This window comes from Manis pentadactyla, chromosome 12 (genome assembly GCF_030020395.1).
Source record: "Manis pentadactyla isolate mManPen7 chromosome 12, mManPen7.hap1, whole genome shotgun sequence".
In the NCBI taxonomy this organism is placed as follows: Eukaryota; Metazoa; Chordata; class Mammalia; order Pholidota; family Manidae; genus Manis; species Manis pentadactyla.
This window is the reverse complement of record NC_080030.1, coordinates 23,294,430-23,312,176: the sequence shown is the minus strand read 5'-3', so window position 1 is coordinate 23,312,176 and position 17,747 is coordinate 23,294,430. Positions and strand designations below refer to the sequence as shown.

Sequence of the window (17,747 nt, the reverse complement as noted above, 5' to 3'; positions counted from 1 at the left end):
TGAGCCTGATCTGTCCTGGCCCCTGGGATGCCAAACCCTCATCAGGTGTCCAGGGTGGGGAGTGACCTGGGCGCTTGGCCCCAGCCCCAGGCCCAGCCTCTGTCCCTCCTTGCCTGATTCTGACTGAGATACAAAGGCGCTTGGCACCCCTGCCAGGGCAGTGCCAACGAGGAGGGCAGGTTTCAGTGGGGACTGTGGGCAGTGCTCCCAGCTGGCCTCCTAAGTTGGAGCCTTGAAGAGCTTCCAGGTCTCCAGTTCTGGGTCCCAGGAGGTCTGACAGGGATCAGATTGGGGTGAAGCAACGAGCAGACTGGTGCTTTTTCCCTGTAGGAAACTGACAGTGAGCCCCTCCTTAATTAACCTTCTTAAAAAATTGAGGTAAGCTTCACATAACACAGAGGTCACCATTTTAAAGTGTGCATTTCAGTGTCATTTAGTGCACTGGCTATGTTGTGCAGCCACCACCTCTGTCTAGTTCTAAAACATTCCCATCCCCTCAAAAGGAGACACCCCCAGTCCCCATGAGCAGTCACTCCTTACCCCCATCCACCATGGATCTGCTTTCCGTCGCTATGCATGTGCCTGTTCTGGACGTTTCATATACATGGGATGATCATATGACATGTGGCCTTTTGTGTCTGGCATCTCTCGCTCAGCATGATGGTTTCAAGGTTCACCCACATTGTAGCGTGTGTCAGGGCTTCATTCTTTTTATGGTTGAGTCATATTCTACTGTATGGCTGGGCCACTTTCTTTTTAATCCATGCATCTGTTGATGGATATTTGGGTCATTTCCACTTTTTGGTGATTGTGACTAATGCTGCTGTGAATGAGTGCAAGGATTTGTTTGAACACCTGTTTTAAATTCTTTTAGGTCTACTTATATTTTGCACCCTAGTCCTGGCCCTGGGGATGATGCCAGGAGATGACTGGTCAGGGGCTTTTCCCTCTCTGCCCTCATCTCTCCTCCACCTTCAGAGTCCCCAGGGCCTGGCCCATTCCAAGCAGTTCTCAGAAACTGGAGGCTTGCTGTTTATCAGGCACCCACTTCTTCAGGCAAACCTGTGCACTGGGGACATGGGATTCCACTCATTGGCACCATGTGGCCTCACTTCTTGGGCCTCAGTTTCCCCATTTGTAAGTGGGGTAGTCCTGAAGGTTAACTAGCAGGCATGTGATAAAGACGTGATATTTATTTGTATCTTATCTTGATTGTTGACATGGGTCACACCCAACAAGGTCCCATGCTTACCGGGTGCTCCATGTGTCAGGCACGATGTGCCTGTATGTGACATACTCATGTATGTGACCTCTTCATCCCAGTCCCCAATGAGGAGGAGGTCTGTGCAGCTTCCTGGGGCTCCTGGGAGGAGGTGGCTGGCATCGGTGGGCCACCTGATCAAGCAGGGTCCCTGCCTGGGGTAAAGCTTGGGAGCCAACTCACCCGCTGTTGAGCGCTCTCACCCCTGCCCATCGGGAAGAGTCTGGGGGCCTTCAAGCCACTATGCGGCTGAGCTCCTCTGCTTTCTGGGCTCAGGAGTCCCTGGTGGCCCAGGAAGGGACAGGCTAGGAGATTTCTGGGGATATCTGTATGTTTGGGGGGGTGGCAGGGGCCCACAGCCCCAGTGAAATTTATATTCATGAAGATTTGAGAGACATGGGTACCAGACAGCGGTTTACAAGGGGCATTCCCCATGTCCCGACTCCAGTTCCTGTTACCTGACTTCTCACCCTGGGCCTGGGCTTGGCCACACAGCACGTTTGGATGTGGTCCAAGTGACAAGGAAACAGTGAGGGTCAGAGTTTATTTGTGGGTCATGCAGGGTGGGAGTGGGCCAGGGCCTCTGGAGATGCCTGGGACTCTGAGTTACCAGCTCTGTCAGTTCTGTGAGCCCCAGAAACTGGCCATCAACCCACCTTTTCCTGCCCGGCACCCCAACCAACAAAAGCACGGGTTGAATGCATTGAGGACCCAGAACGGCTTACACTGAATCTCACAGGAGGTCTAGGAGGAGGGACTGCTTCTGTCCCCATTTTACAGATGAGGAAACTGAGACATAGAGCAGTGAAGCCCTTGGCCACGGAGCCACAGTTAGGAGTCTGGGTCCAGCCCTCCAGGTGTACCTGTGGCTCTGGGCTTCTCCGAGCTTGGTACACACGGGTTTCAAATGCTCACAGCCTGGACGGGATTGCAGACTCTGACTTGCACTGTCAGCAGCATGGGGGTTACAGGACTCAGTTTCAAATTCTGGCTCTGATGCTCAGTATTGTCCAGGGGACTCCTAGTGAGTTATAGCCCCTCTCTGGGCCTCGGTTTCCTCATCTGTAAAATGAACAGAGACATTTAGAGAACCACTGCCTAAGCCCCACCCTCCCTTCCTGCCCATAACAGAGCCTCAGGCATCTGGACAGCTACATTTCCCAGCCACCCCTGCAGCAAGATGTGGCCATGTGACTCTGTTCTGGCCAGTGAGGTATAAGCAGAAAGGTCCCAAAGTCTCCCAGGAGGACTTCTAAAAGATGCTGAGCCAGTGCTGGCCTCTACCTTTCCCTCTGAGTGAGGAGGTGAAGGCTGGAGCCCTGGCAGCCATCCTGTGCCATGAAGCAACCTTGAGGACAAAAGCCAGGGATGCCGTGAACTGGGAAAGAAATCAAATTGTATTGCTACTGTGACCAGGCCTGGACTTATTCTCGAGTCCTTTTCAAGCTGCCTGATACCAGGTCTCTGTCCCTGATCACTGGGCTCACACCAGGGTGGAGTCCTTCCCTGAGCCACCCTGCCTGTCGCCCAGCATGCCACGCATCTCATGGGTGTCTCCTTCCCAGTGTTCCCCACTGGTGGGCAGGGTCTGGTGCATGCAAGATGCAGTCAGACTACTCCCCCAGACTGCCTCTGGGTCTGCAAGTGCTGTGGCAGTAACAGTAGGTCTGAAGGGGTCCCTAGGTTCTGAGTAGGATGAGTAGGGAGTTTGGTGGTGGGTACCCTGTTGGGACTGAGCCCTGGGGCTGGACATGGAGACTTCAGCAAGGTGGACAGGGTCGTCTTCAAAGTGCGGTGGGGATAGCTCATGGAGGCCATGGCGGGTGGCCTGGGCAGCCCGGAGCAGAGTGTGGGTCAATGCAGCCACAAGGACCAGAGCACCCAAGCCGAGGATGGAGGCAGCGGCCACTCCTGTCTCAATTTCAAAGAGCAGCAGGGCGTAGATGGACAGTGCTGGAGAAAGAGATGGCTCTCATTTATTCAATCAACAAATGCTCAAGCCCTGGGAGAGCTTCTGCAAAGAAAATATGGGAAACTGCACAACATGATAGGCATGTCGATTAACTCACCTAATCCTCTTATGCCCCACAAATACATCATCATCACGTCCATTTTGCCATAAAATGGTAAATTTTATGTGTACTTTACCACAATTAAAACAACCCAGATCTCAGGGTTTCTGAATGCCTGTGATTGACCTTGAGTGAATCACAGCCACTCTCTGGCATCAGTTTGCTGATCTGAACAACCTGGTTGGTGCCCTCACTTTGAGGACCTGTACTGGTTCTCCATTGCTCTGTCCAGCATCCAGTGGGTACCATTCCTTATGCTGGGAACTTTGCTCTGCACTATAGGACATTTAACACCTTCTACCCACTAGTAGCAACTTCCCTCCCTCCCCCTGCCCTGTTGTAACAATCAAAAATGCCTCCAGATATTGCCAAATGTCCCTGGGAGGCAGAATCAGCCCCAGTTCAGTCCCTACCTCCACTCTGATGCCACAGGGGTGGATCAGTGCTCACAGACCAGTGACCAGAGTGGAGGTGATGGCACCAGGCTTGACCAGTCAGAGCACTGCTTTCCCTGGTTGTAGTGATTGGCCCAGGGATATCACGTGACCTGAGACCATCCAGTCAAAGTCAGCCCTGGGACTTTTGCTTGGGCTATGGGGATAGAGGAATTTTCTTACTGAAACAGCTGGTAAACCAGTAGGAGAAAATCCCAGAGCTGGGGCGGACTCCTTGGTACTTTGTGGGTTGTTTATATGCTTTCTCCGGCTCTGCACTCTTGCTTTTGAAGATACCATACGGCATCATGTTTGACATATTAAAGCCAAGGCCAAGGACTTTTTTTGTTTTGCTCTAAGCACTTTTGTAAAGGTCTTTATAATGATTCTTTTGGCCCTGGTTAGCAATGAATGGATGATTGGCTTGATGCCCTCTGGAATTCTTGCTAAGTGAGGTCACCTATCCTCAAAAAGAATCTAAATGGGAGCTGAATTAATTCTTAATTTAATGCTTAATGAGGTTGACATAGTTACCTTATTTTGCCCTCTGTAAGTTTCCTTGTATTTTAGAATGAGAATATTTTATTCTCCAAGTCTCCAACATTTTTGTTGGTCTGTGAAAAGGCTTGGCATTATAGGCATTGTGTCAAAAGTACTTACAGGCATCTTTCTCAGAGGACAGCAGGTGAAGAGATGAAGTGAGAGGCATTTCTGATGCCCTCATTGGAGCATCTGGGTGCAGCCACATCTGAGGCCAACAACCCCTGATCTTTTCAGATGCATGAGTCACCTCATCCACTGTCCTCTTTAAAAGACCCCCATCGGGATCACTTATTAAGTCAAACAACAAAAGTTATGCAGAAATCCCTGCACTTTATTTACAAATTCCCACAATGAACCCTAGGCTCACATCTCATAAATATTTTAAATATATCTTCTAAACTTCTCTTTTTCTATTATACGACTAGAAAACAACAGTAATAGCAAATCCCTTGTTTTTCATTCCAACTGAATATTTTTTTCCCAATAAAACTGGTTGTTTCAGAGGGCTGCTGAGATCTGTGTGATACAGCATTGAGGCTGCAGTACCATCAACACATTTTTCAGGATTAGAACAAAATTTAAAAGGTTAAGAGTCTCTTTAAATAAATTTGATGATTTGATTTCTTTACCAGCACATGTAGCTGAGAGAATGTTAATCTAAGAAAAGTTATTACAAGTCAGGGAAGGAAAGACAGTGCAGTGCATTCTTCTGCTCCCAGGTTATTATTTTTTACTCTACTTCATGTTCTGGGATTTAAAACTGCATTTCTGGCTTATAACGTGCATTTTATCCCCATAAAGCCATTCTTGAGCTGGAGGTTCTGATATCTGTAACCGCAACAGTTTTTGCAAAGGCCAACCTGTGAAACACTATCTCCAGCAGCAGCCAGGCACATGGAAACTTTCCTTCAAACCAAAAGTGAAATGTATCAGAAGCGTTCTAAAGACAGCTGCCATTTATGGAACCCCCACTGGGTGAGATGCCATCCACCGGCTTTTATGGAGATTAACTCAGAATCCCCAAAGCGATTCTAAGAGAGACATGGACAGTTATCATCCCCACTGTACCAGCGAAGAAACTGAAGCACAGAAGGCACAGAAGTTATGGGGCCATTACCCCTGGCCACCCAACCCAGGGCCCTACTGGCGCGAGCCATGCTACTCATGCTGTTTGACAAGGTCCAGGTGTGAGGAGGTTTCCTGAAAGTCAGGAAACCTCATAGCTGGTTCCTGCTACTCCCCACTTTTGCTTTTATTATTATCTTACTTATAAGTGGACTTATGTATGGGAAACCTCATGCACAAAATAATAATTTGACCATCGTAAAAAGGAACAACTCGACCCAGGGCTATGACTGGAACAATGGTTCCAAGAATGAGAGTAATATTGCGGGACAAACTGTCCCTGGCATATGGCCACGAATAAGTGAGGCAGAACCACCTGGGTTTCCCAGAAAACTAGATGTAGCTTGTCCTCCCTTTTGTAATAATACAAACATGACTAATGAGGAATTTTTCACTGAATTGGTTAAGAAAGAATTATGGGAACCTGGATCATGGAAGAACCCGTTTTCCCCAGAAATTTATATGAAATAGCAAACTAATAAAAAGATAAAATTAATAGTGCCCACTGTTCAAGGCCCTCCTCATATTGCTTACAATATAAGAGGACGCCTTTGGTATCTCCCTAAAGGGAACAAAATCTATGGGTAAGATAGGAAGATGGACGTTCACAAATATCCCATGCACAGGAATTTATGATTAATACATAACAATACTATATTACATTAATGGCAAAATAGTACATGCAGACTCCATGTCACTGTATGAACGGATAAAGAGAAGTAGTAAACCATACTGCTTACAAACTAGAGAAGATGCAAAGATTTAAAAATGTGGAATGATTATTATGATAGAATAAAATGTTCATACTGTATACAAAAATTAGATCCAGATTGTGAGGACCTAGACCTTAAGCTAGGATGGGGATGGATAACGTTTGGATGTAAGCAGAAACCTCAGAGCATGCGAACAGAAGTTTAATAGTTTTAACCATATAATCATACAGCTTGAACTTTATATAACCTAAGATATATGCATTGAACTTTATATAACCTCACATGCTTAAAAGCAAAAGCATAGCCCACACTCTATCTCATGCCATTTTCTGTCTAGCATCTAGCACATAGTTCTCATGAATCACTAATCAAAGCAGCTTGAAAGAAAGTTGAAAATTAAATGTTAAGGCTCCTCTCTCTGAGGTCACCCGCACTTTCTAAGTGCATAACTTTAACTTTTTCCAACCTTTCAGGGCGCTCCTTTCTCTGAGGTCACTTGCAGTTCTTTCTCTCTAAGTAACTTTAAATAAAACTGTTACTAAAAAAATAAATAAATAAAATGTTAAAAAGAAACTGTTCAAGGAAATGATGATATTTGTTCATGTTTAAGGGTAATGAGCTGGAATTATGCAGAAACTGAAAGAAAAAAAAAGATTGTATCATCGATGATCAAAGAAAGATATTTTGCTATATGTAGAATTAAAATGCTATAAAAATAAAGACCCTGCTGGCTTATGCTAGGAGACATTTCACATTGACCCTGAGTCTTGTCTCCTCACTCGCCGATGCTGTCCTTTCCTTCATCGCTCCCATCCCGGTGGGAGCTGGACTCCAACACCCTACACCTCAGGTTCTAGCCCCCAGTATGCACCTGCTAAGTAGATGGAGGCCCCACAGCAGAGGAGACCGAGGGCCACGTGTCTGAGGAGACGGCTGTCGTAGAGAAACCAGTCAGACCTGGGAGGGGGGTAGAAGGAAAAAGGCTCAGGGGAGGAGCTGGTGGGGGGTGCTGGGGAGGAGAAGGCTCCCCATGACCCAGCTTGGGGACACCCCAGATCTGTGTGAGGACATGACCATCCATCTCCCCACCACTCATCCACCCTTCCAGGTAAACATCCACCATCATTTACTGTCAATCCCCATTGATTACTAACCATAGAGCTGTCCGTTCATTTACCCATGCCCGACTAATCCATCCATCCATCCATTTAAACATCCACCGTCTATCTATCCGTTAATCCTTCCATCCACTCATCTTTTCATCCTTCCCTCCATCCTTGCATCCATCCGTCCATCCATACCCCCATCCATTCACGCCCCCTCACCCATCCATTGTCCATCCCCCAATCACCATCCATCCATTCAACGCAACCAGCCATCTGTCCACCCACCCATCCCTCATCCCATCCACCCCTCCCCCATAACCCATCAATACCAGTCCGTCCATTCAAACACCCAACACCCATGAAACAGCTACTATGTGCAGACAGTTGCTGGACACCTGCCTGTCATTATTTTACAGATCATAATCTTCCTTGGGAGATGAGGAAACCAGGTTTGCTTGCTGTCACTGATGATAGAAACAGAGATTCCCTAAGAACTGACACTGGTCAAGGACCTAGCTTTGAGCCTGACACTGCGCCAAGGGCTTCTGCTGAGTGCTCTCGCTGCCTTCTCCAGTCCTATGAGATCTTCCATGATCACTCACCTCCCACCAGTGCGGTGAAAGTGGCTTCCTCGGTGGCCCCTACTACCTGCCCTCTTGGCCCCTTTACTGCGTGGTAGCCAGAGGCGGTTATCCCAAACCTCAGTCAGATCATATCCTTTCTTGCTCACAACTTTCTCAGGTGGAGTAAAACCCAAAGTCTTCACCACAGCACCAAACCCTACATGGTCCAGTTCCTATGACTTCCCTGCCCTCATCTCCCCCTCCAGCCACACCAATCACCTCAATCTCCCTCTGATACCTCAATTGCTCTCCTGTCCCAGGACCTTTGCACATGCTGTTCCCTCTGCCTGTCAGCCCTGCAGATCTTCTGCATCTTCTCTCCCTTAAGTCTGCTCAGGCCTCCCCTCATGGTCCCATTTCACCCCCCACCCTGTCCTCCTCCACCACATTACCCCATTTTCTTTCCCAGCATTCATCCCTATTTGATGTTACTGATCTCATTTCTTTATTGTCTGTGACTGCATGAAGTTGGGTCAGGGTCTGCCTGGTTCCTGCTGTGTCCGCAATGCCCAGTGCTGGGCTCAGCCCCCTGCAGGAGCCCAACACATATTGTTGGCTCATGGAACACATGCATTTCAGTACACCTTAAACTAGGGATGGGGTGTGCACTGTTTGGATGGGATCTACTCCAATTGTGGAAGTTCCCACCTGCTCCACAGAACCCTGGACTAGGGGAAACACAGATATGAGGCAGCCGATTCTTTGGCTCGAGGAAGGGTTCTCCGCAGACACTGCACCCCTGACAGATGCCTCCTGGGTGCCACCTGAGCTCAGGGGCCTGGTGAAGCAACCCCACCTGGGACAGAGCACAGGCTCTTTCACAGTCAAGTCCAATTCAGCTCATCCACTTCCAAGCCGGGCAGCCTGGAGAGGGCTGCCTGGCCTGTCTGAGAACCAGCTAAAAGGGGTATAACAGCAGAACCAGCCACCCAGGGGGCCGCAGGCCTTCACTCATCCACATGAAGTGGGAGGTAAATAGAACCCAGGGTTCCATAAACGACCAGCGCGATCCACACGGTGGCTCGCTGATCCTGGACTCCCTTACAGCCTCAGTTTCCAGATTTGTAAAAGGGGGTCATAGCAGTGGCTGCACCTGTTCTAAATTTTCAACTAATATAGGTTGGAAGAAGGGATAGAGGGGAGGAAGGGAGGGAAGGAGAAGGAGGGAGGGAAGCTTTCCCCGACCTGAGGCCCGGATGCGCAGCCTGGGGAGGAGCGGCAGGTCCTCCTACCTGCTGGGGCTGGGACCCCGCGCCAGCTCAGCACCCAGGTGGCCGCAGAGCGCGGTGAGCAGCAGGCAGGTGAGGCCCAGCACTGGGGCGAGCGCAGCGAGCGCAGCGGCCAGCGGCAGCAGGGCCCCGGCAGCATCCTTGGGCAGCCCGGGGCCGGTGCCCGGCTCTGGGCCAAGCCTGTCGGCGCGCGGTCCCCGCAGCTCCGCGCGGCCCGCCTGCAGCTGGAACAGCAGCTGGGCGCCCAGAGCCACCAGGACGGCCGCCGGGATGCCCAGCAGGATCATCGCGGCCAGCACCCGGCCGCCGTACGACAGGGCCATGGGGGGGCTCCTGCAGGCCTGGGGAGGCAGTCGAGGGGTCCAAGAGATTTTAGGGGGTGGGGGAGTTGGAGGGGCGTCCGTGGGCCTCCGGGATGGCAGGGTGTGTGTGAAAGTTATGGGGCTCAGGGTGCCCGTCGCCGCCGGGACGATGAAGCTCCGCGAAAACTAGGGACAAAGTCTTTTCTCTTCCGTCCGGGGACCCTGCGGGCGCCACCTCCCGGCCTCCCAGTCCCGGCGGGCCAGGGAAAGAAGGGGCGGAGGCAGCCCTAGGAGGAACCAGTGCGCGGTGGCCAGACCCAGGGAGCCCCACAGGTCCCTAAACCCATTAAAGCGTTCCCTACCCCGTTCCCCGCTGCCTGCTGCCCTAAGCACCTGTTTTACCATTGTTTTTAAAAAAGAGACTTGAACGAATTTTAAATAATTCACTTTACTATCTGGTCCCTACTCATGGCCCTTGTCCTTGGTTATGAGTCCACCCCGCTCATCTTTCAAGGCTTTGCAGAAATGCCTCCTCTTCAGTGAGACGCTCCTGGACAGCTGCTCCAACAGGCGCCCCTGTCCTTCCCTGCTAAGCTTTGTTTTTTCCTTGATACATTTTTTTGGGGGAGGGTTATTTATTTACATTTAAGTTTTAAAAATTGAGGTGTAATTCACATAATATGAACCATTTAAAATGAACAATTCAGCCACATGTAGCACATTCACAATATTGTGCAACCAGCACCTCTACCTAGTTCCAGAAGATTCCCATCAGCCCAAAAAGAGACCCTGTGCCCATAAGCAGTAACTCTCCTTCTGCCTCCCCCAGCCCCTGGCAACCACTGATCTGCTCTGTCTGTACGGATTTGCCTGTTCTGGACGATTCATATGAATGGAATCATAGACTATGTGGCCTTTTGTGTGTGTCTTCTCACTCAGCATGATGTTTTTGAGGTTTATCCACATTGAAGCATGAATAAGGGCTTTATTCTTTTTTTATGGCTGAGTAATATTCCATTGCACCAAGGAACCACATTTTATTTGTCCATTTGTCTGTTGAAGGGCATCTGGGTTGTTTCCACCCTTTGGTGATTGTGAATAGCGCGGCTGTGAACATGCACACACAATGATTTGTTTGAGTCCTTGTTTTCACTTCTTTTGGGTATGCCTAGGACTGGAATGGCTTGTCATACAATAAATCTATATTTAATTTATTGAGGAGCTGCCAGACTGTTTCCACAGCAGTTGAAACATTTTACATTCCCATCAGCAGTGCATGAGGGTTCCAATTTCATTTCCCTGCTAACTCTTGTTACTTTGTTTTTTTTTATTATAGTCATCCTGGTAGGTGTGAGGTAGTATCTCCTTGTGCTTTTGGTTTGCATTTCTGTAAAGGCTAATGATGCTGAGTATCTTTTTGTGTGCTTGTTGGCCATTTGTTTATCTTTTTTTTGGAGAAATGTCTATTCACCTGAGTCCTCTGTTTATTTTGGAACGGGTTCTTTGTCTTCTTGAGTCCCCAGAACACTGGTTCTGCAACACAGTATGTTTCCCCATATCTGTTGCCTCCCTGCTTGTGAGAAGCAGGGCTGCTCCAGGACCCCCAAACATCTGCCTCAAGTGTCACTGCTGTGTCCCCTTGGTGTCTGGGACTGCACCAAGCACACAGTAGGTCCACATAACTGCTTCTTGCACACACAAATTAATTAATTACCTTGTACTCCTGCTCTGGAATTCTTGCAAAGTGTGAAATTAATCTGAAAATGGTTTCAAAGGTAACACACTCCTGATTGATCCAGAATATGAATGAATGAGGTCTATGTGGCCTCCTGCAAGGAGGGCCCTGTCTTAATGCAATTCAGGCCTGAAAGACAGCATAACCATCACCTGGCTTTAGATGAGGAAACTGAGGCAGAGAGGCTGGTGATTCCCTAGGTCACACAGTAGCACAGGCAAGGCACGATTCCAACCCCACAGCCCCATTCCTGCCCACTGCTCTATCCTATGTCACAAATATGTTATAGATCCCACCGGTTTTCCATTTCCAGGCTCCTTTTCCAATTTTTGGAGTCCATTATTTTTTACAGGTTTCAATTTTTGGGGGGGCCTTCTGAGAAGAGTTTGTGGGCCTCGAACCCCCAGCCCAGTGCTTCATGGGTCAAATGGCTCTGGGGGAGAGTAGAGATGACTCTTCAGCCCCAGGGACCCTCCTCCTTTGCTGTGTGGCTTTGAGCAAGTCCCTTAACCTCTCTAGGCTTCCTCACCTGTAACAGGAAGCAGCTCATTTATTTATTTATTCATTCATTCACTCCTTAGGTGAACACTGTCTCTTTCATCATCACCAAGCTAGAGTGAATTTTCCATGTTTTACAGGTAAGGAAAAGTACCAAGTTGGGGTACCTCGGACTCAGTGACTCATTGGGAACAGAGCCCCAGCTCTGTTCCAGGTGTTGGGGATACACAGAGGTAAGATAACTTGCATGTATTCATTCAACAAGCACTGATGGGACCCCACCCTCCACTCAGCTTTGGGGAACCAGTGGTGATGACGTCAGGTCCAGCCTTGCCGGAAGCCAGACAAGTAAAGGGACAACTCCATACAACGGCCAAAGGGCATTACAGCACTCATTGTGACCATGTCTTAGATTTCACCATTATTTGTTGGGGGCTTGCAGGGTGTCACAAATATCAAGATCTGGCCCCTCCCTTTGTATGTGTCGGGTGACTCTCTGTGTGTCCGGTTTCAATCTGGAAACTTAATCCTACAAGCGTCTCTTAAGGCAACCATCTGCGGGTGACTGAATCTGCTTTGGCCAGATGTTGAGCTGTCCCTTCCTTGCCGCTGCCTAGAGAGGCAGGGATGGAGATGGGTGGGGGGTTATGACCCCCATCTTCCTGGAAGGGTGAGACTATGAGAGGACAGCCACTTGCCCATGTCACACAGCCAGACAGGATAGAGAGTGGACCTCCCCGTCTCACCGCCCAGTTTGTGAACACTGACCATGGGGAACTGGCCAGAATAACAGTAAAAATATAGAAAGTTTGCGTGTCCTGTGGTTTGCTCAGGAAGGACGTTTTCAAACTTTGTAAAGCTCCTGGTGAGCCAGCAACCTAGTAAAGTTAGGTACACAGAAATTTAAGGGTCTAATGCACCCATTTCACAGATGGGCCAAACTGAGTTCCACAAAGGGAACGCTGTGGCTGGAACCTAAAGCAGGCGGCATCACCGATCTGAACCACAATTTTCTCACCTGGATTGAGGACAGGGATGAGCACATTAGGCGCTTAGGTCCCCAGGCCTCTATGGCCGGAAGACTCTTGGCTTCCCAGCCCACCCTTTTAGGAAAGCAGGCGCACAGGGAGTGGTTTACATTAGTTTTCATGTTTGGTCACACCCGCGGGGGATGCCACTCCACCCACCGCCAGGTGGAGCCCGAGGTTCGTGCGCAGAGCTGGCTCCTGAAGCGATTTCTTGACTGATGTGCCTAGTAGGACGTGACGGTGTTGTCATTTTCAGAGGAATCAAAGATTTAGAAAGGAGAAGTGACTGTTGAACAGTCACACAGCCAGGAATTGGCTCTAGACTTGTGTTTTTTATTTCTATATTCTGCTGTCTCCACCAGAAATCACGGGGATTCACCAGGGACAGGGGACTGCTGGCCCTCGCTGGCGGTCGGGGACTCCAGCACGCATTGCATCCGATATTGAAATGCGTCCCATGCAAAAATACAAATCTATTGTTAAAATATCGTTGCAGTTTTGCGTATGAGATATGTGGGCAGCTCGTTTAATGATTATTCGATTTTCGTTTGCATTTTCCCGTTTTGGAACCATTAGCCACCCCACCTCCCCCAGGTCTTAAAAATAGAGGTTTTCGATTTCTTTTCTAGAGACCCTTGAGAAGTTCTCCCTGCTTCACTGGTGCGGCCCTGAAGGCTCAGGAGCGTAGCTGGAAGACGAGGACCGGCCCCGGGCCCACCAGTCCTGAGAGGGAGTCGCACAGCGAACACGTCGGGCACCCCTCCGCCCTCGGTCCCACCCTCCACCGGCGGAGATCTGGACAGGATTCCCCCAGGTCCGGCTCCCCACTTGCTCCTGGCGGGTGGGCCTCAGAAAGACCCTCCCTGCTCCCCACTGTCCCGCCTTTACGGCTGCTCCCTCGCTCCAGGGATCAGAACAGCCTACTGGCCCCGCCATCCGCCCAGTCACCGGTCCCAGAACCGCCTCCTCCCCCTGGGCCTCCTGGGCCCCACGCGGTCCGGTCCACGCGGTACTTGCAGCGGCGCAGCGGCTCCGTGAGGCTCCGCGGCGGGGGTTCGTCCAGGTCCTCCGGCTGCAGGAAGCTGCGGTCCAGCACCTCGGCCGCCTCCTGCCAGTTGGCAAAGCAGGCAGGGCCCAGGCGCCGGATCTCTTCGGCCGCGTCGTGGGTGAGCACGTCCCCGCCCGGCTTGAGCACCACGACCGCTGGCAGGCGCTCCACCGAGAACCGGCGCCCGAGGTCCCTGCGGGGCGGATTGGTCAGTGCGGTTGGACCCCGGTCCGTGACTCCCAGGGAGCTCCGCCTGCCTCCTCCCGGGACTTACTGAGCCCCTCTGTGTGCACTGCCCACCCTAGCCGGGAGCTGGGACGCCCAGGGACCAGGACCAGCCGGGCCACACTGGTCTCTGCGCTATGCCTCCTACACCTAGACACGCTCCCACCTCAGGGCCGTTGCACTAGCCATGCCTTCTGCCTGGAGCACTCTCCCCAGACCTCCATGGGCCTTATATGCTGCAGAAGTCTAACTTGAAACAGCAGCGTCTCCTTTTCCCCCTGCTATGCATCAGCTCAGCTTCCAACACCCTGCATAGCTTATGTATTTCTCCTGTATATCATTTTTCTCCCGCAATAAAATGTAAAGCATCACTTGGGCACACATTTCTGTGTCCATTTACTGGTGTCCCCAGTGCCTGGAATAGTATGGAGCACAGAATAGGTACTCATGAAATGTGTGAGATGAATGAATGTATACTGATAAATGCCTTAAAGTAGTATGAAGCTGGGTAAGGGGCTGGTGGTCAGGGAGGGCCTCCCCAAGGAGGTGACCTCTAAGCTGAGATCTGCAGGTTGAGGAGGGAAGTGTCCCAGGCAGAGAGCACAGCCTGTGCAAAGGTGCCAATGTGGGAGGGAGCTCAGAGCCTTGATCCTGCAGGCCCTGCACCTGTAGGGTCATGGTTAGGAGTTTTAATTTTTCTTGCATATGAGGGGAAGCCATTGAGAAGCCATTCACAGACCCAAGAGATCCCAGACCAAACCTCTCATCTAGGTGGGAATCCTGCACAGACTCATGGGATAAAAGGGGCTGCCAGACTTAGCCTCCACCCAGTGGGTTCTTGAGTGACCCTTTTCCAGGCCTCCATACAGAAAGCATGGTGCTCGCAAAATGACACAGGAGTGAGGTGACAGACAGAAAATCAAAACACGGGATGCCCAGTTAAATTTGAATTTTATATAAACAACACAATTTTCTGGTTTATGTCCTGTGTAATACATGGTGTATACTTATGCTAATAAATTATTCATTGTTTATGTAAAAGTCTGTGTTTCACTGAGCATCCTGTGTTTTAACTGGCAGCCCTGTGTTTGGGTGAGGTGTGTGTGTGTGGGGGCTATCACTCTCTCTTTCTCCAGACACTAGCCTGGGTGAACGTCATACTGAGAGGAGCCTGCCTCAGACGGAGTCAGTGTTGAGCTATGATGCCCTTGAAGTTGGCATTTCTGTCCCCCGGGCGGGAACTGCTGTCAGTGTGGGGAAAAGAGCCCTCTCAGCTGCAAAGGGCAGCAGGAATGAGCAAGTGTCCAAACTCTGATAATGTCGCGTGGAGAATGAAGTTCTTCATGACCAGAAATTTCCCACTTGATGTGTAACAAAATCCAAAGAATCCGTAAATTGTCACAAAGTCTGCAACTCACTTTCAGAGGGTTCAGCACAAACTCCACATGTGTGTAGATAAAGCCAGTATGTCAACATGTTAACAATGGCCACTAGTTTCCTTGTGTGCTTCTTCCAACTTTTTGCTATCTTTGAAATTTTTCCATATAAAAAGCTAGGGTTTAAAAAGAATGAAAGTCTTACTGCAGAAAAGGGGAAAATTCTAAGACAGCCACCATGTATAACACTATTTATTAGGCAGCTCCCTGTAAAGCTTGAATCCACCCACTCTTCTCTCAGCTCCAGTGCCCTCCACGACTCCAGGCTACTCTGAGGATCAGATCCACACTCACTCAAAAGGCTGCAGCTGGGATGCTGTCCTACATGGTGCCTGCTGACTTCTCACACCTGGAATTACTTATAGATCCCTGGTTGGCTGTTCTTTTTCTGAGAGCCTCCTCTGAGCCTTTGTCTATTCTTTGCCCTCTGCTTGGAAACCTTTCCCTTTCCTCTCCCTTTATCCTCTTATCCTCCCTGCCCTTGGGGTCTCTCTTTAAAACCACTTCCTTGAAGGGGTTGGGAGAAAAAAACACAAACTTCCTTGGGGAAGCATCCCCTCATCCCTCAATCTCAGCATATACAATCCCCCTTGTATTTCCACATGGCAGTCTCTCTTTGTCATCTGGAGCACTATTCCGGTTTGTCATCTACTTACGTGAAGGTTTCACATCTGTCTCCCCCACTGGGTTATAAGGTTCTAGAGAGCTGGATAGAAAGGGACATGGAAAAGGCAACCCTTAGTTCTTGGTACATGGACTGGCACACAGAGGGTGCTTGTGGATTCCAGCTGCAACAGATGCTTCGAGAACAAATACATCCCTTTCAGCAGAAAAAGCTCCCCCTCCAGGAAGCCCCTGCTGACCTCTCCTCCCGCCTCACCTCCTCAGATCATCCTTGAAGGACAGGAAGAGCCACTTCTTGGGCATGTCCCTTAGGAACAGGTCCTGCTGCTCCTCTGTAGGGTCCTGGGACACATACACCAGGGCCAGTTGGGCTGCCCGCAGCACATAGAACTCGTCTGTGAGCCTCACAAAGAAGTCCCTAAGGACAGGTACAAAGGCCTGGCACTGGGGGCATGTGCCGGCGCCAAAGAACAGCAGCACCAACCGGTTCTCCAGCCTCTGGCTGAGCTCAGCCTCTGTGTCCAGCTCGTCTTGGTCACTGTTGTTGCGGATCAGGACACGGCCGGAGAACAGGGAGGCCATGGCAGTCCTGGTGAGGTGCTGGGGACAGGGCAGAAGGATCTCATGTGGCCCTGGAGCTGCTGACTGGCTGCTGTCCCAGATTAAGACTCTTTATGAGGCCAGTTTAGAAACTCACTAATCTGCCTAAACTGTGACCTGATTCTGCCCTGCCTCCAAGGACTCTTCCTCAGGACAGAGCAGCAAAAGCATTTAAAAAATGCCCAGGATTGCAAAGGAAACCAGACATAATGGCATATGGGTGTGAAAATATTTGATTGAATTATTTATTTTATTTTGGTATCATTACTTTACAATTACATGAGGAATATTATGTTTACTAGACTCCCCCCATCACCAAGTTCCCCTCACATTCCCCATTGCAGTCATTGTCCATCAGCATAGTAAGATGCTGTAGAGTCACTACTTGTGTTCTCTGTGTTGCACAGCCCTCCCAGTGCCCCCTGCCACATTATACATGCTAATCATAATCCCCCTTTCTTCCCCCCCTTATCCCTCCCTTCCCACCCAGCCTCCCCAGTCCCTTTCCCTTTGGTAACTGTTAGTCCATTCCTGTGTTCTGTGAGTCTGCTGCTGTTTTGCTCCTTCAGTTTTTCCTTTGTTCTTATACTCCACAGATGAGTGAAATCATTTGATACTTGTCTTTCTCTGCCTGGCTTATTTCACTGAGCAGAATACCCTCTAGCCCCATCCATGTTGTTGCAAATGGTAGGATTTGTTTTCTTCTTATGGCTGAATAATATTCCATTGTATATATGTACCACATCTTCTTTGGCCATTCATCTACTGATGGACACTTAGGTTGCTTCCATTTCTTGGCTATTGTGAATAGTGCTGCCATAAACATAGGGGTTCATTTGTCTTTTTCAAACTGGGCTGCTGTGTTTATTTGATTGAATTTTGATATACAAATACACACATTTCTTCATGATTGCATCACAGAATCCTGATTCACAGGGCTCTACTAATTACAGTGATTTCAAAGTTGAGATGAATGTAAATAATATTTCAAGATGTCTGCCATGACTAGGATATGATATTAAAATTCTTTCATTTCCACGAGTGACAAAGTCACAGGGCTGGTCATTATACCTGCTTTGACAGGCCATGAGAAACATGCTAAATTCCAGTTAGAAGGTAAGAAAAATAAACATTTTTTTCCTTCA

At 49.5% G+C, this 17,747-nt stretch overlaps 2 protein-coding genes across 3 annotated transcripts; both read right to left on the bottom strand.

Annotated features, from left to right (window-relative positions):
• Positions 1 to 1,786: 1,786 nt before the first annotated feature.
• On the bottom strand, positions 1,787 to 9,734 carry TMEM221 (transmembrane protein 221). Of its 2 annotated transcripts, XM_036893366.2 has the most exons (4): positions 9,110 to 9,704; positions 7,020 to 7,105; positions 2,984 to 3,214; positions 1,787 to 2,323 (listed from the first exon to the last, which is right to left on the bottom strand). In XM_036893366.2, the coding sequence occupies exons 1-4, from the start codon at positions 9,427 to 9,429 to the stop codon at positions 2,283 to 2,285; spliced, it is 678 nt and encodes a 225-aa protein (XP_036749261.1). In that variant the 5' UTR covers positions 9,430 to 9,704; the 3' UTR covers positions 1,787 to 2,282. The 2 variants fall into 2 exon arrangements, with proteins under 2 accessions (XP_036749261.1, XP_036749260.1); XM_036893365.2 differs by lacking the exon at positions 1,787 to 2,323 and having other exon boundaries at positions 2,364 to 3,214; positions 9,110 to 9,734.
• Positions 9,735 to 12,858: 3,124 nt separating this feature from the next.
• Positions 12,859 to 16,584, bottom strand: NXNL1 (nucleoredoxin like 1). Its single transcript, XM_036893367.2, has 2 exons — positions 16,259 to 16,584; positions 12,859 to 13,910 (listed from the first exon to the last, which is right to left on the bottom strand). The coding sequence occupies exons 1-2, from the start codon at positions 16,582 to 16,584 to the stop codon at positions 13,580 to 13,582; spliced, it is 657 nt and encodes a 218-aa protein (XP_036749262.2). The 3' UTR covers positions 12,859 to 13,579.
• Between the last annotated feature and the right edge of the window lie 1,163 nt (positions 16,585 to 17,747).